This window comes from Nicotiana sylvestris, chromosome 5 (assembly GCF_000393655.2).
Source record: "Nicotiana sylvestris chromosome 5, ASM39365v2, whole genome shotgun sequence".
Classification (NCBI taxonomy): Eukaryota; Viridiplantae; Streptophyta; class Magnoliopsida; order Solanales; family Solanaceae; genus Nicotiana; species Nicotiana sylvestris.
In genome coordinates this window covers 89,945,289-89,972,913 of record NC_091061.1, presented here as the reverse complement: position 1 = coordinate 89,972,913, position 27,625 = coordinate 89,945,289, and the positions used below count along the sequence as shown (strand labels likewise).

General features: G+C 37.7%; 1 protein-coding gene across 1 annotated transcript; it reads left to right on the top strand.

Moving 5' to 3' along the window:
* The first annotated feature begins 24,383 nt into the window (after positions 1 to 24,383).
* Positions 24,384 to 27,417, top strand: LOC104238719 (superoxide dismutase [Fe], chloroplastic). The gene is made up of 9 exons (XM_009793180.2): positions 24,384 to 24,598; positions 24,678 to 24,724; positions 24,808 to 24,876; positions 25,730 to 25,918; positions 26,342 to 26,513; positions 26,622 to 26,695; positions 26,805 to 26,831; positions 26,969 to 26,992; positions 27,081 to 27,417. The coding sequence occupies exons 1-9, from the start codon at positions 24,535 to 24,537 to the stop codon at positions 27,168 to 27,170; spliced, it is 756 nt and encodes a 251-aa protein (XP_009791482.1). The 5' UTR covers positions 24,384 to 24,534; the 3' UTR covers positions 27,171 to 27,417.
* The last annotated feature ends 208 nt before the right edge of the window (positions 27,418 to 27,625 follow it).

Below are 27,625 nucleotides of genomic sequence, written 5' to 3'. Positions count from 1 at the left end.
TATATATAAATTTATTTCAAAATTTTAAAGAAACATCTAAATTTACACCGAAAATTAATTAATTTAACCCTCGTACTCCTAAAAGGGCCAAACAAAATTAAAACGACTGAAACATTAGTTTTTATTTAAAGCAAATTGGACTTACCGCACCCGTACGATCACACAAGTATATTCATTTCCGACCCCTCGGCCACCATTTGAAGTTGGCGTAAAGGATTTGAATACTTCTTTGACGCTGGTTAGTTTTGGAAAACAATTCCCTGACCACTAAACCACTACTTGCTTTTAAAAAAATGTATAGGATAAAATCGGTTTGTATTAAATGCTCGTGTAATAGAGTGACACGTGAAATCAGAAACAGATAGAAAGCAAGACAGGTGGAAGTCAAGACCGGGGGCAACAGTCTCGGCTGGCACCGGGAAGCCCCCAAGGGAATGTTACTAATGAAGACAGGTAAATACCTGTCATCCGATAGCATTCAATGAAGAATATTCTATAGTATTAAAAATATAATCCGTTATAGAGAATATGACATTCATAGCCTGCCATTACACATTTTTATGACCCCCATAATTATCATTTAAGAGGGGCTTGATCATATGACCTTGTTCCCTAGGTGCCACTATAAACAAAGATTCCAACAACCATTGTAGCGACACGAATTTTCCGATAAACTTATGCTATATACTGTTAAAAGCTCAATAACACTTTATTTTCTTGCTTCTTACTATCATTATTACTGCCTTCGCAAGTCGGCTCTCGGAGCCAAGCTCTCTACCGTCTTATCTCGATTTCAACGCTAAGTCTTACATTTTTATCTAATTTATTTATCATCCTCGGCTCGATCATCAAAGTCGCTCTAACAAACAGAGTGGGATCAAATTGATTCGCTTGTCTATAACCACATATACATTCAACTGTCATGTTTTACGAGTAAATAGTTTGGCGTCCACCGTGAGGCTTAGACAATTGTGTAATTGAATTGATCCTTGCATCTATTACTAACATGTTTGATTCTTTGTTCTTAGCAAAAAATCATAAAAATGGCATATAACAATGTCAACGTCGCACATAACATTGAGGCCCAAGGAAATCAACCTAAGCACGAAGAATCGATCAGTGATACCTGCAACAAGGGGGATGAGGCCACGCAGGTCCATGATGGGAAATATCCACGATATGTTCAAGAGACAACTCCTGATGATGCTGAGGACGAGCACGTCATTGAAATAGTAAGAATCTAGAGGGAGAAACAGAAGGCTATTATGGGCCACCTCTCACGGCAGGATCAGGTCATGATGGAGTTGAGGCAGACATTGTTGGGTGCTTCCAACAACACGAATGGATGAGGTCCAGTTCATCCCGGTGCTTCCGCAAACCAAGTAACTCCGAGGGTTGACAACAACATCCGGGGGGGGTGAAGTCGTCTTTGATAGAGACGAGAGAAACGTAGCAGATTCGGTAACAACAATAAGAATGACCCATATAAAGCCGAACTCATGCGGTTTATGAGGGGAATAAATGTCCGAATGGATCAAATTCTGGGTGCACCGCCAATATTGATAGGAGTGGATTCAAAGAAATACACCCAGTTAGATATTCGGCAGAAAAGGGGAACGACTTATCTTCGCATGAGATTAAATCTGTCCTACTAAAGAAATTTGGGAGACCTTTACGAAAGGGGCCCTGATATGGTATTCTCTTTTACCCGGGAACTCAATAGATTCCTTCTAGATGCTCGCGGATTTTTTTATCAAGGCCCATGCCGGGGCCAGGAAGGTACAGGCCCGAAAGGTCGACATATTCAAGACTGCACAAAGAAAATCCGTATTGCTGCGGGAGTTCATGATCAGATTCCAGAAAGAAAGGATGTTGTTACCGGTCGTACCGGACGAATGGGCAACTAAAACATTTACTAAAGGGCTGAATCCGAGAAGTTCTGACGCTTCTCAAAAATTGAAGGAAAGTCTGCTTGAATTCCAAGAAAAAACATGGGCGAATGTTCATAACGGGTACGAGTCAAAGATAAGAATTGAAGATGACCAGCTCAGTTTCCCGGCATCAACCAAGGTTCGGGACCGGTAGAAGAATAAGCAAAATTGAAGGATGATTTTGACACAGATCGATGGTCCTTTAGAGGTCACTTTTTGCCCTATGAAAGGGCCGAAGGGCGCGACAAAGGTTTTCGGTTGGCAGATAGATTCGCTATCGATAAGAGAGCTGATCATGGCCGAAATAGCAAAATATTGTAGGACAAAGAGGTATCGGGCTCTTGAGACTCCCTTACCCCAGGTTATCCGAATATAACTTTAACGTCAATGTGGTAGAGTTAGTGTCGGCTATGAGGAACATTAAGGAAGCATGGTTCCCGAAGATAATGAGAACTGATCCCTATCAGAGGGATCCTAATTTATGATGCAAGTACCTTGGGACCAACAGCCACCGGACTGGGGACTGCCGACATCTGCAGGAGGAGGTGGCAACGTTGCTGAAAAATGGCCATCTCAAATAATTCTTAAGCGACCGGGTCAAGAAAACTTACGGTTACAATCGGGATAATGCGGAACCCTCGAAAGCGGGAGAAGATCCCACTCGTCTGACGATCAACATGATTTTCAGGGGGGCGAGATTAATGGTGTAACTTTTTCGGCAGCGAAAAAGACAAAGGTATTGGTGACCCAGAAAGAGACTTCGAGAAATCACTGAAGATGACATCACCTTCATGGAGGAGGATGCAGATTGACTCCTACTTCCACACAATGATGCCCTGATAATCTCTCTTAATGTTTTAGATTTTATGATTAAACGTGTTTTGGTGGACCCAGGAAGTTTAATCAACATTATCCAATAGAGAGTGCTAGAACAAGCCAAACTAACCAGAAGCATAATTCCGGTCACAAAGCTCCTCGACGGGTTCAATTTAGCAAGTGTAATAACCCGAGGGGAAATCCTGTTGCCTACAAATGCAAAGGGGTAATGAAGATAACCCTTTTCGAAGTAGTAGATGGCGATATGAGTTACAATATCATTCTTAGGAGATCATGGTTGCACAAGATGAAGGTTTTATCGTTAACATACCATCAACTCCTGAAATTTCCAATGTTGGGGGAATTAAACAGATAAAGGGTGAACAACCGGAGGCAAGGGAGATGAATGCGATCTCAGTTTCTAGTTGCAAAAGAAAGGAGCATGCGGCATAGCAATTACAGGAATCGGTGTCTGCTCCCGAGCAAAACGAAGTCAACAAGGGAGAGGAGTCATTGGAATCCTATCAGGTACCAAGATATTTTCAGATACCAGAAGAGAAGGACGCAACCAAATCCATAGCGGAAGAGCTCGAGCAAGTCGCATTGTTTGAGAAGTTCTTGGAGAGGAAATTCCACTTAGGGACAGGACTCAATCCCGAGCTCGGGTCAGGGTTTATTTAATTTCTTAAATTTAATGCTGACTGCTTTGTGTGGTCACATGCGGATATGACAGGTATCCCACCAGAAGTGGTCGTGCACAAATTCAGCCTGGATCCTAACATCCCTCCGGTGAGTCAGAAAAAATGCCTTATTGTCGAGGTCAGAAAAAAATTTATCAAAGAAAAGGTAACTTGTTTGCTTGAGATCGGTTCAATCCGAGAGGTAAAGTATCCTGACTGGTTTGCTAACGTAGTGGTAGTTCCAAAAAAAATAATAAATTTTGCATGTACATAGATTATAAGGATCTAAATAAATGTGCCCAAAAGACTCGTTCCCATTGCCAAACATTGATCAAATGATTGATGTGACGGCCGGTCACAAGTTGATGCATTTCCTCGATGCTTACTCCGGTTACAAACAAATCAAGATGAACTCAGGGGATGAGGAAAAAAACTTCGTTCATAACCAACTTTGGCACTTATTGCTATAATGTGATGCTTTTCGGGATTAAGAATGTTGGAGCCACTTATTAGAGGCTTGTAAACAAAATATTTGAGAAACAAATAGGAAAAATTATTGAAGTTTACATAGATGATATGATGTTTAAGTCTTTGAATGCAGGTGATCATCTTAAACACCTGCAAGAAACCTTTGACATCCTAAGGAAGCACAACATGAAGCTTAACCCCAAAAAGTGCGCATTCGGGGTCAGTTCCAGAATGTTCTTGGGTTTCCTGATGTCACAAAGGGGGATAAAATTCAATCCTGATAAAGTTAAAGCCATCGAGGACATCTCTAACCAGCTATCAAGCATAAAAGGTTGATAGGAAGACTGACCGCTTTAAGTAGATTCATTTCTCGGTCTTCGAAAAAATGTCATCGCTTCTTTTCACTTCTCAAAAAGAAGAATAACTTTGAATGGACTCCAGAATACCAGCTGGCTCTAAAATATTTGAAAAGGTATTTATCAAGCCCTCTATTATTATCTAAATCGGAAGAAGGCGAACAATTATTGATTTACTTAGCGGTTTCGGAGATAGTGGTAAGTATCGTTTTAGTCCGTGAGGATGAAGGTACTTAATCTCATATCTATTATGTTAGTAAAATTTTGATGGGGGGCGGAAATACGCTACCCGCATCTGTTAAAACTGGCCTTAGCTCTCGTGGTCGTCGCTTGGAAGCTTAGGCCTTGTTTCTAATGTCATCCGATAGCCATGGTAACAAGCTTAGGACCGAATAGTTATGTCATAAATTCTCATGAACTGGGGACTGGGGAATAGGGACATCCTCCTCTCGGAAAATTGCAACCGGTGGAGATGATGTAGAAATTGCTGGTGATGAAGAAGGAGATAAAGTTGATAGAGTTATAGGTTGAGAAGCAGTTACAGCGAAAGTAGTGCTAGTTGTTGGTTGCCCATCAACCGAAGATGGAAAAGACCTGGTACCCAGCGTCACGGTACTGGAATAGCGACTGGGACTCAGAAGTGAGAGTTGGCATCTTTTACTATCTCACATTCCTCCCTCCTAGAGCGCCTGGACGTCATCCTCGGTTGGTGTAACTAGCTCAACAGATTGAGCATTCTGTTGAGCTGATGAAAGTCGTCATCTTCTATGTAGAGAAGCCCTCTCATCACTGGCTCCTCCATCATCATCGATCACCACAGTGTCTACGGCTAGCTCGGGCGCGACGCTCTTCGCCTTTTTATTTTTTCCCTCGGTCGTAGAGGAACGTCACCTTTTTTATTGCCTTTTCTCCCGTCGGGGACTCCGAGAGGAAGCACTTTCACTGGAGGAATGATCTATAACACCCGTTCGGGTGAAAGCCTCCTATAGCAACCTTGTCGCATTAGCAGGATCAGCCAAAACGTCTTCCTCGGGGATGGTAATAGAGCCATGTGGAAGACCTGAATTCAACAAGAGAGAAAAGTTATCCAGTTTTCCTATACGTAAGGTAAAAACAAGATAAGTTCAACCTACCATGATTTTTGACCTTTCACCCGTATTTAAGGGTCAGTTCTTTCCAGCGGCGGGTCTCATGCATAGTGATGTCCAAAATCTTCTGGACCTACTGGTACAAAACTTCAACCCTTGGTGGTATCCACCGAATTGCTAAAACAATGAAAGAACAAGGATCAGTAGTAGCATAGGACAACCTGTAACCAGAAAGAAAGACAAACGTTGAACTTACGAGTACGATTCCATGATTCAGGAAAGGATGGAGTTGTGACCGGGATGATGTCCCTAGTGGAAATTACAACGAATCACTCCATCCATCCATGGACATTGTTGTCGTGCCCTTTTATTCTCGCGAAAGCAGGTTTCGACATGTGACAACTCTTTTAAATAGGTATTAAAAGAGAAGAGTTGCCACCTAACGATTTTGAGGTGTGTTAGGGAACCTATTTGCAAATAACTCTATTTAATTAGTCTATGCCACCAAAAATCGGGTAAGGGCTCACATTACCTCAAAGAGAAGGTGTTAGGTACTCTTCGAGGTCCACAATTGTGGGTCCTGACCGAAATTTACGCTATGTGGGATTATTAGATTATAGTTTTCTTATGTGATCATGTAAGTGAGGGAAGACAAGGGATTTAAAAGTTCCATTATGATGTAAACAAGTGTAAAGAAAATCGCAATGCAAACAATATTCTAACTCCCTTAGGGTAGGGGTTGCTCATATTATTCAGCGACACAAGAAAATCGGTACAAGTCTTTAAATGTTACTGGGTACAACTTAATTATTCTAAGTTCAAGAGACACAATGCAAACAATAAACATAAAAAAGAGAGAGGGGGTCCTAAGTTTTTTAACTTAAAGGATCACCTCATGCAACATAAATAATACTTCGTAACTCCCTTAGGGTAGGGGTAGCTCATATTATTCAGCGAGCACAGACTAGCATCTCCTACTACCCAATTACTATGTTAAAGTTTTTACATAAAGCGCTCTAATTCAATTCTAAATCGTGTCCTATGCATGCCCTACCCATCCCATGCCTATGGTCCAAGAGACTTTGGACCTACTATTTGGGTGGTTCTAGACTTTACTTACGGTGCTAAAAAGTGATAAAACTAGGTGCACATTCAAAACATATAGGACTATACATAAAGACAATAAATGGCTCAAGTTAGCCTCCGCACATAAGCAACAAATGCATGCGAGCAGATTCTTATATTAGGCAGTAGACAGTTTTAGAATTAAGACGTATTAGAGTCATTAAGTCCTATAGATATGGCTTCGGTGTGATTCTGATTTCAAGTGTCGTACAGGTAGTGCTACTATTTTAGATTAACGAATTTGGCAAACTACATGCATTACAAACCATATAGGCATTATCTCTAAATTATTTGTGCAATGAGGCAGTAAACAGTTTGAAAGCTCATAATTACCAGTGTTTGATTCTATAGACATGCTTCCTAGGCGAGTAACACTATCCTATAGGCAGGATGTCTAATAATTGGTATTTGAACTCCATTTTATCATGTTTTTTTCTATAGGCATGTCATCTAGGTGGGCCGTATAATAAAAGCAATAGAAGCAATCAATTAATTAATTAGTTAAAACCCTATAGTCATGGTATCTAGATGAGCTTTAGCAAAGGTATGTATTGTTACATCCTATAGGCATGCTATCTAATAGTTAAACAAGTAGTTATTGGTGTTGATTCCAATAGACATTCTGTCCAATAGCACACAGTAGTAGACATGGAAACAAGTACAACATTTACTCAAACCAACATACTTTGAATAGTGTACGGTTATTAGACAAGTTAAGTGAAGTGTGTGATCTCCTATAGGCATGGTTTCTATGCGTGTACAGAATTAAAGCATGTCAAACAAATAGTAAGAGAAGCACATAAACCCTATGGACAGGTTTTCTACCCATCTAGGCAGAAATTAAAATTTTACCCGCTTCCCTATTTCACTAACTCCCCAATTATTTGTTTACAAATCATTACAGGCCCAAAGATAAAAGAAAACAAAACAAGCTCAAATATTACAGAATCGAAATGACTACATCCCAATAAATAGAGCATGCCCAAGAGGAGATAACCCTGCACTGCCTGGGCCTTCAACGGGATCATTCCTCACACAAGTAGCAGACAAAGACCCAAACTCAGCTCAAACATTGGAGTGTATCGATTGCATAGCTCAGGCCTACACTTGGACCCATATCAAGCTCAGATAGAGTCCTACTTACCCAACAATTGCGAATTAACAACTTAATTAGATAAACTAACGAACCACACATAGCAATCACTTAAACGATTATGAAACCTACTACCACCAACTCCCATAGAGACTAGATGAAAGGATTTACACGAAAGCATATTTGCATTTTAGAAGAAAGAGTGATAGAATTAACTAAGTAAAGAATAGGAAACTAGGAGAATCAATAGACTTAATTTCAAACATGGTAAATGATAACATAGGTTAAATCATTAAGCAAGTGATAGCATGATGAAGATATACATAACACTAGGAGAGTTAGTGAGACATGTCATTTGGGGTTAACAGGGTAAACATACTAGATACATATGAGATGAACATGTCAAGCTTTACAGAATGAGTTCAGAATAGAGCATGATCCACAATTTGCATAAAATGATTTTAAAACCTAGGAGTCTAAGTCCTGAAGGTTAGACATAGTCATAGTTAGGGAATGACAATTACACATGACAAACAGGCAAGCGAGAAATCGATAAGAAGTCTAATCATGCTGAGTATAACACAAAGATCCCTAAGTGTCACGACCCAAAAACCACTAGATGACACCTAACTCGATCCGCTAGATAAGCCAACTTACAGAAAATACAGTCCAAAAGAGATTATAGGAAAATAGTAAAGAATTAGCTGAACATTTACATGTTGGCCCAAGAACTGGTAGTACGACTTATGAGCTTCTATACACTTGGAATTTACAAAGATGATACAAATAATTAAATGATCTGTTTGAAATTTACATAAACAAATTACCAAAAATCTAAGCTATCAAGGACAAATGGCAGCTATATCCGGAATGCACGAGCATCTTTAGAGTCAGCACCTGACATCACTAGCAGCTCTGCTCCAAAAATCTGTATGCAATGTACAGAAGTGTAGTACCAGTACAACTGACCCCATGTACAGGTAAGTATTTTGTCTAACCTCGTCGAAGTAGTGACAATGATTTTTTTTGTTAAAGATATTTTCTGATAAAACCTGCACCGTAAATCAGCAATAGAACTATACTACGATATAATAGAGATGAATACATAAAACGGATACGCAAAACAATAACCGAGTGTTAACAAAGATCACAATTTGTCATCTTCGAATACCTCGACCAATCCTTTCCTTAGAATGAAACCAATAAATCACAACCGTCAATTCTTAACTTTCCTAGCATGAGGAATGTACTCATATATCAAGTCAATTGCACGGCAACACCCTTCGTACTTTTATCTCATCCTCACTGAATTTACGTATAGAAGAATCAACCAGATGACAGAAATACCGATAATAGGAATTACAAAGTAGGAAATACACAAGTAGCTATAATGAATGAGGATATACATGTGGGCAATAGTAAAATACTAGGCAGAAAGCATGTGAGTGATGACAGCAATCGGAAACAAGGAATATCAACTCCAACTAAGTAGCATGATGGAGACCTAAATACAAATATAACAAATAAGAAGAAAACACATGATCTTTACAAGTTAACAAGTAGAAGCATGTATGACTAACATGGTATAAGGCTTGTACCAAGTGCAACAAAATAGATACAACATGAGTGTAATTATAAAAGCAAGAAAATAGGCATGATATTTGCAAGTTAAACAAGCAGAAGATATGAGCTACACAACAACAATTGATACAGAGATAAATGACAGAATAATAGCAACAAGGCACATCAGATCTGAGATTGGGACAATAACAGCTCAAGGTAAAAATATAAACATACACACAGGAAAACAGATATCACAACATAATGCATGTCCATCATCCTCTCCTACACGGAAACACCCATCGCAACATGACCTCATGATGATATAAAAGCATAACAATATAGATAAAATGACACGACATCATCCTTAATGCTTTACACTCTCATAACATGGCACGACATTACCCGTCGTACTTTACACTTATATAACATTGCACGACATCACCCTTTGTGCTTTTACCCTCAATAATATGGCACGACATCACCCTTCGTGCTTTACACTCTCCCTCATATGATAATGTACAAACAATGGCATGACATCACCCATCGTGTTTTACACTCTTCCTTACCAAGCATATGTATATCAATGACAAACAAGCCAAGAATCATATATAACATCAAGGGGAGTTTTTTTATCGGATATTCCAAACAAATTCCAATCACAACTTTCCAAGCCAATAATGGTTAAATAAACCCTCAAGAACTGTATTATTCAAATACTTTCACAAATCTCACAAATGATCCACAACACAAGTATAGAATCTAGTATCTCAAGAAGATCGCCTGTAGAAATGTATTAATGATTACGCATAGGGATGACCGAATTAGACACATCGATGTATTATCATAATACCATCAAATTTGATCAAGTTATAATAGGCTAAGTCCTGATTTCTAATATTTAATACTATGTTCTTAATATCTAGAAGTCAAGTGAGGCATGAATCAAGAATGTCACGTAGTTCTACAAGACATAATTATAACATAATCTACCCCGAGCATGATTAACCCCGGAACATACATATACGCTCGTCACCTCATATATGTATCACCCCCACATATAGCAAACAATGTCAAATAGGAGGAAAAATTTCCTCAACAAAGTTAGGCAAGATACTTACCTCGAACAAGCCAATTACAATACCGAGCAAGCCAAGCGATGCTCCAAAAATGCCATCACGCGCATAGTGACCTCTGAACGGCTCAAAACCTGCCAAAAGCAACTCAAATACAACAATTAAATCCCAAGGAAACAATTCCAAATGATAAATATTAAATCCTAAATCAAATCCCAAATCCGGCCAAAACTCACACTGGGTCCACACCTCGGAACCCGACAAAACTCATAAAATTCGATAACCCATTCAATTACGAGTCCAACCATACTAGTTTCTCTCAATTCCGACTCCAAATCGATGTTCAAAACTCAAAAATTCATATTATGAAACTTTAGGCCAAAACCCCCAAATTCCACTTTAAAATTCATCAACCAAAAGCTAAAATCAAAGATAGATTCATGGAATATAAACAAAATAAAGTAGAGAACACTTACTCCAATTCATATGGTGAAAATTGCCTCAAACATTGTCCAATTCTGAGCTCCCAAACTCAAAATATATTAAATGAACAAAACCCTCGTTTTAACATCGTTCTGCCTCGTTTCATCTGCCAATTGATCTCGAAACTCGCTTTTGATTCCTCCAATGTATTCCTTGTAAAATTTTAGTCAAGTTTGACTTTTGAATTACTCCATTTGACCATATATTGAAGGAGATATGCTAGTTTCAATATTTGAAAATAGTGTAGATTTTTAAATATGAAGTCAGTGGCAATTTCGTAATTAATATAAAAACCTGGCTACCTAATTCTTAATAAAATGATCATAAACTCCTCGTACAATGTCCAAATTGGTTGATTCCTTTTGCTATGACTTTGTAATTATGATACGAATCTAATGCGTTAATAAAAATAGAAATTGGAGCTCATTTTCTTAATGTAGTACCATTTATGCTTGAAGAAACAACGTCGAAACATAAAAAAACGAGCGCAACACAACCAAACCTATCCGAAACTCACCCGAGCTCCTCGGGACCACGTTCAAACATACCAACAAGTCCCATAACTTAATACGGACTTACTCGAGGCCTCAAAACACACATAACAATATCGAAATGACGAATCACACCTCAATCCAAAAATCAATGAACTTGAAACTTCAAACTTCCACAACTGATGCCGAGACTCATCAAATCACGTCCGATTGACCTCCAATTTTGCACATAAGTCACATTTGACATTACGGGCCTGCTCCAACTTCCGAAATTGAAATTCGATCCCAATATCAAAAAGTCCACTATCGGTCAAACTTTCCAAAAAACTCCAACTTTCGCCATTTCGAGCCAAATTCAACTACAGACCTCCAAATCACAACTCAGACACGCTCCTAATTCCAAAATCACCCGATGAAGCTAACAATCGTTAAAATTACAATCCAAGGTCAAATACTAAAAAGTCAAACTCGGTCAACTCTTTCAAATTTAAAGCTCCCTAGTTGAGAATCATTCTTCCAAATCAGTCCCGAATAACCTGAAAATCAAAACCGACTGTAGACATGTGATTTTTGACCCTCCCCGAAATTTCACCCATTTTAGCATGTAAATATTTAGTTTAGGCCTAATATCGCTATTTCAGCTAATTTTGACTCTTTTACTTTATTTTGTCACAAAAATAAAAATTATAAAAAATATTTTAGTTTACGTATCTTTCGTAAATTTAAATAAAAAAAATATACAAAATAGTACCTTATCCTTATTTTTATATAATCTTGAAAACACAAAAAATAGTTTTATGATTTATAGTTTAGTTTAATTAATTAAGATTAGCTTTATATTTTTGTATTATAATTGTACATAATTTTAGAAGGAGGAATTAGTTTTAGGTTGGTTTATCCCTTCTATATAAATCTTGTAATCCATTTTTTTAGTCTTTGGCCCCATTCCCTAGCCCATAAGTCCTAGGCCCATACCCCTAACCTAATCCCTACCCTTATATAATAGTACCTAACACCTAAATATAGGTAGACCCAAAAATATAGAATCCGCCGTTTCTTCAGTGAAAGTACAACAAAAAAGAGCTAGGGGGACTTTTCTTCTAGATCACGAAAAGCACAAATCAGACCTTTCAACAAAAAACCATAGACGCTTCCCCTTGATCTTCACCAAAAAAAGTTGTTGCTCCTTCACCAAAAAAAAAAAAAAAGCTACACACTCTAAACAAAAAGAAAAGAAAGAAGCAGCAGCTGCGAAAATGGCATTTGAGCTCAAAGTTGGACATAAAATGGCAGATTCATTTTGTTGATCGAAGTCGGCCGAATTCCCCCATTTTGAACCTAACGCCTCTGCCCTATCTCTATATTTGGACCGTCATCCTTCCATGATTCTTCTTCTCCTAGCTTTTCCCATTATCATCTTCAGGCCATGGACCTAAATCCTTAAATTCCTGCAGCCATTTTTCCACAACATCTCACCCCTCTTCAAAAATAGTCCACTTTTTCACATTACGCAGCAGCAGTTTCGAGCTTGAGTTTCGTCGAAGTCGCCGATGTAATTTCGCGGTCGATAGGTGGTCCGTTCGTTAGTTCCGTTCTTAGTCAAATTAATATTGAAGGTGACAGTTTTCTCATTTGAGAATTGCGAGCAGAAGCATATTCCATTGGAATAGAACAAGTAAGTTGCTCTATTTTTTTTTCTTTCCAGGAAATTCAAGATAATGGATTATTTTGTAGAATTATTATTTTGTTTTAAAAAAAATAGTTCTTGTTTGTTGTTGACTGATTGTTGCGGCTAATTAACTTGGAAAATGGGTTCTGTTAGTTATATATTTTTTGGTAATTTTTCTAGCTGAATATACTGAAACCCATTGCTAGTTTTGCTTATGACTTTTAGTGTTAATCTCAATTTTGCGTATAAATCAAGGGAATGTTGCAAGCTCAATTATTAGTTCTGGCAATTTATGGGTAAACGTACTTCTTGGTTACACGTTTCTAATCCAGATTTTAATTTTTGTTCTTTTATGTTTGGTGGTCTATTTTTGTAAATGCCTAATACCGTAATAGTCCTTTGCTTTAAAAATTAGTGCTAGCATCCCGTTGTGAGTTGTCTTCCTTGCAATCAACGAAATAGATTATAACCAGAAAACAAATACAATGCGAAATATTATGACAATTCATCAAATGATAAATTTGCTGATATCGCATGTTCATGTATAGCTTATTCCTAATCTTATAGTTTCTGATCCTATTTGGCTATTTGCATCTCTTGGTTCATCAATTGCTCTCTAATCATGATTTGACGAATGAACCAAATTGTATTAGTAGTGTTTCTACTTGCCTAGCTTTACACTTTACAATTTGGTGTCTCTGATGGCAAAGGTCTAGCTTTTGTTTCTTTAATACGTAGGCTACGGGTACGGTAGTTAAGCCACCCATGGATGACCACGAGCTAATCACTGTCTTCCTTCAAGCGCAAGAGCCAGATTACTTTCAAAACATGATGTCCGCAGTTGGCAAATCCTTCTCGGAAGCAATCAAAATGGGAGAATGGTCTTAAGACAGGCAAAATTATAAGTCAAGCAATTTTTAAAGCCGCAACTCAGGATGTCTGGGTTGAATCTGATAATTTTAGCGACACAAATGAGAAGGTTGAAGAAATCATGATGACATCAGGGTCGAGAAGAGGTCCCAGGAGAATATCTCAAAGGTATGAGCAGCCTCCTCAAGTTTTCCATGACTCCCCTGAGCAGTATTATCCACCTCAGAGCCCTCAATACTCTGTCGCTCCACCTCAGTATGTTGTCTAGCCACCAAAACACCCCAGAAGACGAACACGAGCATCACGAAATCTCCAGCAGCCTCCACAAAATTTTCAGGTGCCCTATAACCCACATCCAAGCCAGAGGTATAAAGGGGAACAAAGGTTGAAAGATAACTTTACACCAATAGGAGAGTCTTATGCAAGCTTATTTGAGAAGTTAAAGCATTATGACATGATTGCATCTATTCCTCCAAATCATGTGGACCCACGTGCAAGAAGCTTTAACCCTTCTAAAAGGTGTGAATACCATTCCAATGTCAGGGGCACAATGTTGAAAGCTGTCGGGATTTGAAAAGAGAAATAGAAAGGATGATCCAGGAAAACCTGATTGTGATCCAAGACAGTGACACCCAGAATATCGCACAGAATACTTTACCTGCACATCATGATGCACACTTTGTGGGAATGATGCCTGGTGACATGGAGTATGAGAATCCTCTCGGGAATTTGCTAACTGAAGTTAATGATTTTGAAATTGGAGAAGGCTTTGCTGATTCTGATGAGAAAATTTGTGGCTAAATATCAAGCCTAGCAATTGAAAAGTCATTCCCTCCTCACCGGGAAGGAATCTTGGTAGCTTATTTTGATGTTTTTTCTATTATCTAGGTAATTTCAGGGTTGTGATCCAGATTTTATTTGTTTTATTGAGTCAAAGCCTTCTATCCCTCCATTCTGTTTGTGTGAGTCTTGTCTGTCTGTTCTGTTGCTATTTTCGTTATTCGGGTTATTTTAGGGTTGTAACTCGTATTTTAGGTTGCTTGTTTAGTTGTAAAACCCTTTTATCTTTTACTCAATAAAATATAGTTTATCTTTTTGTGTCATTCTGTTCCTAGTTCTTTTCTCGCTAGTTCTAATGACATGACATGCATGCGGAAATTTTGGCCAGATCTTAGGAACTGATTTAATCTGGAATTCGATAACTAAAAAAAATACTTTTGAGGATGAAGAAAGAGTTGGAATACTTTGGAACTAAGGTCGAGTAAAATTCACCTTCAAATCATTGTGAAGATCGGGTTTGAGGATGTTTAATCAATTGATGTTTGTTGGAAAGTTTGTCACTAAGGGATGAAAAAATGTCTTGTGACCACGGCACACCAAGAAGACAAACATGTTCGTCAATGTTGTGATCACGAAAAGATATCATGTTTGATGTTCTTGAGGTTGGGAGGCCCTTTTTCTGCTACCTAAACACTTTATATCCTTTGCTACCCCTTTTGAGCATGTGTTATTTTTCTTTGACTACCCTCTTTTGGAATCAAGTTTAGAGTCAAAAAAAATCATGTCGCAAGAGTACAAACTGGAGCAATTCTTAGAAAGTTCAGAGAAAAAAGAAAAAAAAAGAATTGTCAAAGGTCCATGCCCTCAAAAATAGAAGTTGGGGCAAACAAAAAAAATAAAAAAGAGAAAAAAAAGAAAAGGAAAAAAAAGAGAAAAAAAGGAAAAAGGAAAAGAGAAACAGAAAGAAAGATGAAAAATAGTTTAGGCCAGATGTTTCAACTACGTTAGACATGATTCCTTTAAAATAAGGATATGTAGACAGCCTCACAGTTCGATCCAACCAAATAAGAATTTAAAAAAAAAAAAAAAAAGTAGAAAAAATAGAAAAATCCAAAAATCCCCAGCATCTGAAACTGGGGCAAAGATTTTATTTTATTTTTGAAAGAGTTGATTCCAAGAGTTGTAAGTCTACAACCCATCATTTTGAGTTTATTTTGAGCCTTCATGCCGACCTTTCTTTCCAATCCTATCCAAAAATCTTCCAAATAAAGACCTCCTAATATGCCTTTAAGAATGCCAAGAGACGCATGCAATGAGCAACAATTTTCACCCAACTTAGAACATCGTCGAGTTGCTCATAAAAAAGAGAGAAAGAAAAAGAAAAAGAAAAATGAGAGAGTCTTATTAGTGAAAACCCTCACGGGCACAATAAGGCGACGGTAAGCAGAGATGAATAGATGAGAGAGACTTGTTGGTGAAAACTCCTCGGGGCACCACTAGTTGAAAATGAGTCATGAAGCTAATGCAAAGAATTGACAGCCCGACTTCAAAGGTTATAAGAACGGTAAAAGGGAAGATTGGATTAGTTTGATAGATCAGGACGTTGAGTCCAAAATGCATGTCATGATCATTAAGGCTAGTTATTGAAAAAAAAAAGAAAAAAGAGAGAAAAAAACCCTTCCTACTATCCTTCCCGACACGGACATTTCTTGTTAATATTATTTCTTTGCATCATTTGTGTCCTTCCCTCTGAGTCAGTCCTTGTCAAAACAAGCAAGAAAAGATTTCAAAATCTGCTACCAACTTTTCGATTGCATAAAGCAAATTTGGCCAGCACTAAGTTGTTTCTGTCAATATACCTTGAGGATTCATACAAAGGCTTCCCCAAAAAGACTCTTGTCAGCCTACTTGGCGCAAGCAAAGATAACTGGTGATTCTCTCTAACAGACAAGTTGCTCAAAAGCAGAGAGTCATTCAAGATATCGGAAAATTTCACCTAAGCAGAGATCTCCAATTGGGATAAGGTTGTTTGAACTGCAAATACAAATGGTACTGGTGTGAAACAATCAGAGTTGGTGTAGAACAAAAGTCTTTTGAGACCGACTCAAGCTGATTGAGCAGAAACCAAGCTGTCTAAGACTCAAGGCCACAAACTGACCACCATTTTCAAAACTGACAAATTTTTCTTTGTTGAAACAGGAACAAAGAGTGCAAGGAAAGTGGTTCAAAAAAATGAAGAAGAAAAAGAGAAGAAGAGAAGAGCCGACAAAGGGAAGTTTCTCAAAACTTTGACTTTATTTGTTTTGCTATGATGCATAAAATCTTGCCATTGATCTTCACATTTTTCCTCCTAGGATAAAAAGTCCTAGTCTGATGGATTTTTCTTCCAATAAAAATCTTAGTCTAATGAATTTTTCTCCTAAGATAAGAAGACGTAGTCTGATGAACTGTCTCCTGGAATAAAAATCTTAGTCTGGCGAATTTTCTCCTAAGATAGAAAACCTAGTCTGATGAATTTTCTCCTAGGATCAAAATCTTAGTCTGATGAATCTTTCTCCTAAGATATCAAAAAAAAAAGTGACCTAGTCTGATGAATTTTCTCCTAGGATCAAAATCTTAGTATGATGAATCTTTCTCCTAAGATACCAAAAAAAAAGTGACCTAGTCTGATGAATTTTCTTCTAGGATCAAAATCTTAGTCTGATGAATCTTTCTCCTAAGATACCGAAAAAGAGACCTAGTCTGATGAACTTTCTCCTAGGATCAAAATCTTAGTCTGATGAATTTTTCTCCTAAGATAGAAAACCTAGTCTGATGAACTTTATCCTAGGATCACAATCTTAGTCTAATGAATTTTTCTCCTAAGATAGAAGATCTAGTCTGATGAATTTTTTCCTAGGATCAAAATCTTAGTCGGATGAATCTTTCTCCTAAGATAATAAATTAGAAGACCTAGTCTGATGACTTTTCTCCTAGGATCAAAATCTTAGTCTGATGAATTTTTCTCCTAAGATAGAAAATCTAGTCTGATGAACTTTCTCCTAGGATAGAAATCTTAGTCTGATGAATCTTTCTCCTAAGATACTAAAAAAAAGTGACCTAGTCTGATGAATTTTCTCTTAGGATCAAAATCTTAGTCTGATGAATCTTTCTCCTAAGATACCAAAAAAATAAACCTAGTCTAATTAACTTTCTCCTAGGATCAAAATCTTAGTCTGATGAATCTTTCTCCTAAGATACCGAAAAAGAAACCTAGTCTGATGAACTTTCTCCTAGGATCAAAATCTTAGTCTGATGAATCTTTCTCCTAAGATACCCAAAAAAAAGAGAAAAAAGGAACTAGTCTGATAATTTTCTCCTAGGATAAACATCTTAGTCTGATGAATTTTTCTCCTAAGATAGAAAACCTAGTCCGACGAATTTTCTCCTAGGACAATAATTTTAAAAAAGAAGAAGTGGGAAGTTTGAAAAAAAAGGGGTCAATTGTTAGTTTTCTTAAGTTATCAATGTTTAGTTTTCTTGAAATCAGGGGCCCCGCATGGAGAATAGGGTCAGTCTTTACTTTAGTCCAGCTTAGTTTATAATTCTCCTAGTCTATTCTTTAGTTTACTCTCATCATTGCATCAATAGTATAAGTGGTTTACAATATTGCTAACAACTCACAAATCTTCCTAGTGCAAATTGGGCCAGAAAATTTTGTTTGTTTTGTTGGTTTTGGTTGCAGGCACCCACATGGAAAATAAGGGAACACAGAAAGTTTCAGCAATCAGGCGCCCACCTGGAGAACAAGGGAAAACGGTTCAAGTTTCGAAGGAAGACAAGTCAAGTTCAACAATCAGGCGCCCACCTGGAGAACAAGGGAAGACAACTCAAGTTTCAAGGGAAGGCATTTTCGAAGGAAGACAACTCAAGTTTCAAGGAAAAGCAGTTTCGAAGGAAGACAACTCCAGTTTCAAGGGAAAGCAGTTTCGAAGGAAGACAGTTCAAGTTTCAAGGAAAAATGGTTCAAGGTGCAAGGGAAAACAATGTCAAATAACAGGAGAAGACGGTTCAAGTTCAGCAATCAGGCGCCCACCTGGAAAAAAAGGGAATTCAATTCAGAATGCAATTCAGGTCAGCAACAAAAGAAGCTCACATCAAGAATGCGAGTCAGCAGTCCAAGATGATCAACAGAAGTTAGTCACAATCCAGAATAAAAAAATAAAAAATAAAAAAAGAACAAAAAGAAAGACAAGAAATGAATCCAAATGCAGAAGTTAATGAAAGATGTGAGCTGCTCAAGACAAGGCTGAGGTCACAAGCCCTGCATGTCCCGTCTTGGTTTGAAAAGCTAAAGAAGATTGAACCAACACTTGCGGCTAACAAGCATCAAGATTCAGATCAAAGTCTGCATGAAGAACCATTCAAGACTCAAGATCAAGCTTCAGAAGACTAATAGATAGGAATCTTGTAACTCGTAGCTGATAGGCTTAGTTAGTCTTTTTCATTTTTGGTTTTGATTTAATAACGGGACCACGGACCGGAACCTCAGCGGAACGGCACCTCGACCGGCTCTCCACCTCAGTATACTCCATCACTATTTTTACTTCTGAACTACACGTGCAAGATTCATTTATATCCAAGGATATGTGGGCAGCTCAGATACCAGAGCTCGGTCATATTTTCCTTTCTTTTAGCTTTCGGTTTCCCTAAATAAGGGTCGGGTCAAAAAATTTGTCCAGTCGTTCTTTTTCTGAAAACTATTCGTGTTTCCAGTCAAAGAGGGGCAGCTGTAGACATGTGATTTTTGACCCTCCTCGAAATTTTACCCATTTTAGCATGTAAATATTTAGTTTATGCTTAATATCGCTATTTCAGCTAATTTTGACTCTTTTACTTTATTTTGTCACAAAAATAAAAATTATAAAAAATATTTTAGTTTACGTATCTTTCGTAAATTTAAATAAAAAAAATATACAAAATAGTACCTTATCCTTATTTTTATATAATCTTGAAAACACAAAAAATAGTTTTATGATTTATAGTTTAGTTTAATTAATTAAGATTAGCTTTATATTTTTGTATTATAATTGTACATAATTTTAGAAGGAGGAATTACTTTTAGATTGGTTTATCCCGTCTATATAAATCTTGTAGTCTATTTTTTTTTTAGTTTTTGGCCTCATTCCCTAGCCCATAAGTCCTAGGCCCATACCCCTAACCTAATCCTCACCCCTATATAATAGTACCTAACACCTAAATATAGGTAGACCCAAAAATATAGAATCCGTCGTTTCTTCAGTGAAAATACAACAAAAAAGAGCTAGGGGGACTTTTCTTCTAGATCACGAAAAGCACAAAACAGACCTTTCAACAAAAAACCATAGACGTTTCCCCTTGATCTTCACCAAAAAAAGTTGTTGCTCCTTCACCAAAAAAAAAAAGCTACACACTCTAAACAAAAAGAAAAGAAAGAAGCAACAGCTGCGAAAATGGCATTTGAGCTCAAAGTTGGACAAAAATGGCAGATTCATTTTGTTGATCGAAGTCGGCCGAATTCCCCCATTTTGAACCTAACGCCTCTACCCTATCTCCATATTTGGACCGTCATCTTTCCATGATTCTTCTTCTCCTAGCTTTTCCCATTATTATCTTCAGGCCATGGACCTAAATCCTTAAATTCCAACAGCCATTTTTCCACAACACCTCACCCCTCTTCAAAAATAGTCCACTTTTTCACATAACGCAGCAGCAATTTCGAGCTTGAGTTTCGTCGAAGTCGTCGATGTAATTTTGCGGTCGATAGGTGGTCCGTTCGTTGGTTCCGTTCTTAGTCAAATTAATATTGAAGGCGACAGTTTTCTCATTTGAGAATTGCGAGCAGAAGCATATTCCATTGGAATAGAACAAGTAAGTTGCTCTGTTTTTTTTTTCTTTCCAGGCAATTCAAGATAATGGATTATTTTGTAGAATTATTATTTTGTTTTAAAACAAAATAGTTCTTGTGTGTTGCTGACTTATTGTTCCGGCTAATTAGCTTGGAAAATGGGTTCTGTTAGTTATATATATTTTTTGTAATTTTTCTAGCTGAATATACTGAAACTCATTGCTAGTTTTGCTTATGACTTTTAGTGTTAATCTCAATTTTGCGCATAAATCAAGGGAATGTTGCAAGCTCAATTATTAGTTCTGGCAATTTATGGGTAAACGTGCTTCTTGGTTATACGTTTCTAATCCAGATTTTAATTTTTGTTCTTTTATGTTTGGTGATCTATTTTTGTAAAATGCCTAATACCGTAATAGTCCTTTGCTTTAAAAATAAGTGTTGGCATCCCGCTGTGAGTTGTCTTCCTTGCAATCAACGAAATAGATTATAACCAAAAAACAAATACAATGCGAAATATTATGACAATTCATCAAATGATAAATTTGCTGATATCGCATGTTCATGTATAGCTTATTCCTAATCTTATAGTTTCTGATCCTATTTGGCTATTTGCATCTCTTGGTTCATCAATTGCTCTCTAATCATGATTTGACAAATGAACCAAATTGTATTAGTAGTGTTTCTACTTGCCTAGCTTTACACTTTACAATTTGGTGTCTCTGATGGCAAAAGTCTAGCTTTTGTTTCTTATACGTAGGCTACGGGTACGGTAGTCGTGACGTAGTCATTAATTAAACTCGGGTGTGCATTTCATGTGACCCTACCATAATTTTGAATAATGATAATAGAAATAAACATGTTATAAATCCGGGTGTGCATTTCATGTGACCCGACTCTAATTTCCAACAACGTTAAATAGAACGTGTCGCGAGCCGCGGGTAGATTTCATGTGGCGTGGTTCAAGGCATGTTTTAAATAACGTTGAATCTTCCTAAAATAATCAAAAGCGGTTAATGAGTTTAAAAAATGCACAATAGGTTTAAAACATGTAATAAATCGGATAATAGGCCAATTGTAATAGTTTGAGCGACCGTGCTAGAACCACGGAACTCGAGACTGCCTAACACCTTCTCCCGGGTTAACAGAATTTCTTACCCCGATTTCTGTATTAGCAGACCGTAAATAGAGTCAACTTCCTCAATTCGGGATTTGAACCGGTGACTTGGGATGCCATAAATTTCCCAAGTGGCGACTCTGAATCTTTTAATAATTAAATCCTGTTTCGACTGTCCTTAAATTGGAAAAACTCCCTTATACCCCTTTTCGGGGGTGTAGGTAAAAAGGAGGTGTGACACCGACAATTCACATAAGTCAAAATACATCATATAGAGCTACTCACACCCGTAAACTATCGAGCGTCAAAATACATCATACAGAGCTACTCACGCCCGTAAACTACCGAGCGAAGTGCAAATGCTCAAAACGACCAGTCGGGTCGTTACATCCTCTACCACTTAAACATATGTTCATCCTCGAACGTGCCAGGAGTCATTCTGAAGCTATCAAATCATGGTGTAACCTTACTAAGCATAAACCTGAGGGTGATCCCACGTCAACCTGCTCCATATAAGCCCGCCAACACAACATAACTAGAGATTATTACTTCAACCTTGGTCCTTAAATCTTAGAACCCAATCTCTATCATCCAGAATTCATTATGAGACCCGAATCCCTCATCTGCGCATTGTATAAGCCTGAACAAGCTGTATCTAGTCATAACCATAACCCAGGATGTAATCAAATGAGATACCCCATTAATTCGGCACTCACAGTAGGAACTAATGACCACCATTACTGCCCATAAACAAATCCGGTGCCGGTAGCAAACCTCTTATCGGTTAGAACCTCGTTCAAAACCTTCATACCCTACCAATGATAAACGAAACACGCATAACCGCTTAAACACTTATCTGATCATTAAGCCAAGAAACTCACTCGCCCGACTAGGGCCATTGTCCAAATCCTCAACAACATATAGTATTATTCTTCCAAACCTCCCTCATCCCAATAGAATAGTGCAAATCTCTGGTCTGGAAACCTCATCTCAACCAATACAAGCAGCCCCACCGATAAGTGCCAACAATAATCATATGGAGCCTCACACAACCCGATTCCGTGCACCAATAATTAGTAATTCAGACATGACAGATAATAGTAAAAAAACTAAATAAGAAGACTACTAAGCAAGTTAAGAAGACAGGGAAATTTTAGCATTTTACTATGAACTATCTTCAATAAGGTGAAATCAAAATACACGAAATAGGAATAAAGAGTCACATTTCATCATTGTACCGTTGTGTGCGTGCAACCCGATCCCATCACATCAATCCACATAGGGTACCCATCGAGCCATAATACTCGGGCTCACTTATCACATGTCCGTAATACAGAAGGGCTCGCCTGTGCCAAGCAGACTTGGTAACGGAAGCAAAACTCCAAGATAACGGAATCAAGCCCCCTGCTCAATGAAAACGGGCTCAAAGTGAAGAGGTAAGTGTAAATGTACGTAAAACCCTTCTTGGAGAAGGTCACCCGCTTCGCTAGGTCAGCAACGATGATGTTCAAATCTTGACAACCAGTCTTCCTTCACAGCTGGGATGCTGAAATGATGGATAGAACAAGGATATACACCTACAACCCATATGTAGGGATTAGCAGTGAGGTACTTCTCTTCGAAGTCCTTAGTTGTAGTAAGCCTTCTGGGATAATGGTGCTCACCGTAGAAGGAGCAGTATCATCGGTGTTTTCTTTGTTCTTTGAAGAACTAGAGTTTCTAGAAGATGAGGCCATAATTAGCAGAAGGAAGAAGTATTTCTTTGAAGAAGGAGGTTAAAAGTAAAGGTGAGCGGAGTAAAGAAAGTTTGAGAGAGTTTGAAAAATTATGAAGTGTAAGAGAACAAGATGGAAGCGTATAAGTAAAGGAATAGGCGGCTAAAATCGTGGCCATGACTACCTTGAGAACCAGTGAAAGTATTGCTGAATCGTGGGATGACGCGTGTTCGGGGCATTAAATGGGGAGATACATGCGTCTAATCAAGCGTCAGAAACTTTTCAGAGGGAGTCAGTAAATTTTCCACCAAGAAAGGTATTTTTACCAACTTCCCGATGACACAGGGATGTACTACAGGAAAGTAGGGGGACTATCTGTATATGATAAAATTGGTTCATATTAAATGCTCATGTAATAGAGTGACACGTGGAACAAGAAATAAATGAAAAGCAAGACAGGTGAAAGTGAAGATCAGGGGCAGCAGTCTCGGCTGGCATCGGGAAGCCCGCAAAGGGAATGTTACTCATGATAGGTGAATACCAGTCACCCGACAAAATTCAATAAAGAGTGTTCTGCAGTATTAAATACAATAATCAGTTATAGAGAATGTGACATTCATAGTCTGCCGTTACACATTATTCAATGCCCCCATAATTATCATTTAAGAGGGGCTTGATCCTAGGACGTTGTTATCTAGGTGCCACTGTAAATAAGGATTCCAACAACCATTGTAGCGATACAGATTTTCTAACAAATTTATACTATATAGTATTCAAAGCTCAATAACACTTTATTTTCTTGCTTCTTAATATCGTTATTTCTGCTTTCGGAAGCTCTGCTCCCGGAGCCAAACTATTTACTGTCTTATCTTGATTTCACGCTAAATCTTATATTCTTATTTAATTTATTTATCATTTTGGGATCAAATCGGTTCGTTTGTCTATAAACCACATATAAATTCAACTGTATTGTTTTACGAGTAAACAAAAAATTATTTCTTACACTATTATATTATATAGTAAAATAAGAAATATTTTCGCGTGACATATTCTCTAATCACAGGGAAAAAATATTCATATTATTATCATATTTTAGCTAGATGCACCTCATTATCTGACACAATTTGTTTAAAAAGGAATTGTCTTAATAGGACTGGTGGAAGTGTGTACTACACAGACTAGAGTGTACTACACAATTGAATGTGGCACCACATAATTTATGAAATTGCATAACTCATAATGTCGACACGTTGAAATCATTGAAAGAGCCAACATTTTACATCCCACAAAAGCAAAATCTAGAGAACTCCATCTTCGCTAACTTTCAGTAAACAAAATCAGAAGTCAGAAGTGATGATGATGGCCGCTACCACTGCTTCTGCTAATTCACTGAGCTCTGCTTTTCTTCCCCGCCTAGGTCAACTTTTTATTCCTTTTTTCTACCTTTTCTCACCCTTAAATGCAGTAGTTTGATGTTTTATTTATCAATGATGCAGGATTTCATGGGTCATCTCATCAGAGCCTACAATTGAGAACTCAAAAGGTATTTCTGGCGTATATATTTTAGATGACATAGCCAATAATAATTGTCTTTTCTTTGACTAATAAAGTTTACGGTGAAAACAGTTTGCAAGAAAAGCTGGTTCTGGCACAATAACAGCTAAATTTGAACTCCAGCCTCCTCCTTATCCCATGGTAATTTTTCAAACTTCATACACCTTTCTTTTTTTTGAGTTCATATGTTCTTAATTGTTTGGGTGTTGTAATGAAATAGGTCGAGCAGAATTGATATAGAAAATTTAAATAGCTCACGGGCCACGGCAACTATTTTGAGATTGAGGCGTTGTTATAATTGTTGTATTATGTGTTCCAAAATTTTTAACTAAACCTTGTTCCCGAGTAAGCATTTATAATTAGAAGCATAGTGACCTTAATGATGTAAAATGATGGACTCTATTCCTAAATCCATATAATCCAATTAGATGATACTAGATCTCAACTTTTGGGATTTAAGATCCCTCAAAGGAAAATGGTTTTCGTTGTGGCCTAAATGATGCCAATTTATTGCTCCTCATTTTGGGTAGGTTTGTCTCTCCAGCATGAAACTCTCCTATCATATATTTTCAGTTTTAGTGTAGGGTGTGAAGAAGTTCCATTGCATATCATAGTTTTCCTCTAAGATGAATATCATATTTATATCACTTAATGCTTATAGATATTTAAGAAAGTCATTTCAAAGTAATATTGTTCTCAAATCCTGATTCATTTGATGTATTTGACTGAGACATGCATATTAAGGCCTCTTAGGATTCATTTTTCACTTTTTGGAGCAGTTTAGTAGTAATAGTAGTAGTAGTAGTAGTAGTTGTTGTTGTTGTTGTTACTCGCTAATGATTTGTAGAAGGATGCAAATTTTACAATTTGTTAATAATGTAAAAACTCCCCCTCCCCCTCCCCCTCTTTGTTTCTCCCTCTTCTGCCGGCTTCTCTGTTAGTTCGGTCTGTCTTCTTCATACACTAATATATTCGACCTCTGAATATGACATAGGATGCTTTGGAGCCTCATATGAGTAGTAGAACATTTGAATTCCACTGGGGGAAGCATCACAGGGCTTATGTCGACAACTTAAACAAGCAAATAGACGGAACAGAACTAGATGGAAAGACACTAGAAGACATAATACTTGTTACATATAACAAAGGTGCTCCCCTCCCAGCATTCAACAATGCTGCTCAGGTAAAGCTACACTTCTCCCCTTCCCCTCCTTTTTTGTTTAACCACTTGAGAGGCTTCCCAAGTGGTTAATTTACTTGCCCAGTAAAGAGGTTTTGGTTATATACAATCAAGTACCTTATCAATGATTTCTGAATCGTTTTGGTATAGCCATAAAAGAAGTTTCTTTACAAGAGTCTAATATTTCATTTCTATATGCTCCAAGTCTTTGACGGAAACTTAAGATTTGATTGCTGTATTTGCTTGTAATGCACAGTTTTAAGCTATCAAAGTAAGGCATTGACTATAACAACTCAGTCTGTTGGTTTATGCAATAGACTGACTTGTTATACACAGGACTATAACTGTGGTTTATGCACTTTTGGCTATTTTTACATGTCAAGCGCCGACTTGCTGAGTCCTATTATATCTTCTTTCGCATTACAGGCCTGGAATCATCAGTTTTTCTGGGAATCAATGAAGCCCAACGGAGGAGGAGAGCCATCTGGTGAATTATTAGAACTAATCAACAGAGACTTTGGTTCCTATGATGCATTTGTTAAAGAATTTAAGGCAGCTGCGGCAACACAATTTGGCTCTGGTTGGGCCTGGCTCGCGTGTGAGAAATTCTTTGCCTTTGATCTGCATATCTATGTGTCTGTGTAACCCTTTTGTTTAAATTGAGCCAAATAGCTGAAAAGTGATGCATTTGTTGCTTACTTTGTAGACAAACCTGAGGAGAAAAAGCTTGCCTTGGTGAAAACTCCTAATGCTGAAAATCCTCTTGTTTTGGGTTACACAGTGAGTATAGCATGTGCTTCTCTGTTTCTTTTGTTCATGGGGATTTTATCTTACGTACCTAGTAGTTAATATTATAGTGGAAATCTCACAACTGTGGTTTTGGTTGCAGCCGCTCCTCACCATAGACGTTTGGGAGGTAAGCCGCACAAGCTCACTTGTCTTAAATCTATTTGAATTTGGGTTTTTTTTTTCTGTCTCCCTTTGGAAGGCGGGGGGTTGAAATGATTTAGGAAGTGATGTCTTATTCTTTTACTTTTGTGTTTGACATTGCAGCATGCCTACTATCTGGACTTTCAGGTAAGCCTAGCTGATGAAACTAAAATATTTTCCTCAAGACATATGTTTGAACTCTCTTAACGGTAGCACTACCATCTTTTGCTTGTAGAACCGGCGGCCTGACTACATATCCATCTTTATGGAGAAGCTCGCGTCGTGGGAAGCAGTCAGTTCTAGGCTTAAAGCAGCAACAGCTTGAGCTGCTTAGCGAGAAGACATGAAGGAGGAAGAGTTAAATATAGCAGGCACGAGAGTAAATATTTGAGGCAGAATGATTTTTGTTAAAGAGACACTATTTTCAATCCTGCTATTCTTGTTTCTCAGTTGAGAATTTAAATGTCTTATTATGTGCACTTTACAAGAGGGTCAATTGATGTTCTGTATTTGGAGGACAGTATTATTTCTGTTTTTTAGCAGCTGTTAATGGCCAGGGAAAAATGAATCAATTTGAGGTGTGGGACAACAATGCAAGGACATGAATAAAAATAAGTCTATTGCACTTTGATGTTCTAATTTTAGAATTAGAATGATATAAGACCCGACTGAAGTTTTTCTATGATTAGAAAAAGGCCAAATACCTAGACAGCCCCTTAAACTTGGTTTCAGTTTCCATTTTGACACCTTATCTAAGCTTATAACCTATTGAACACTTCA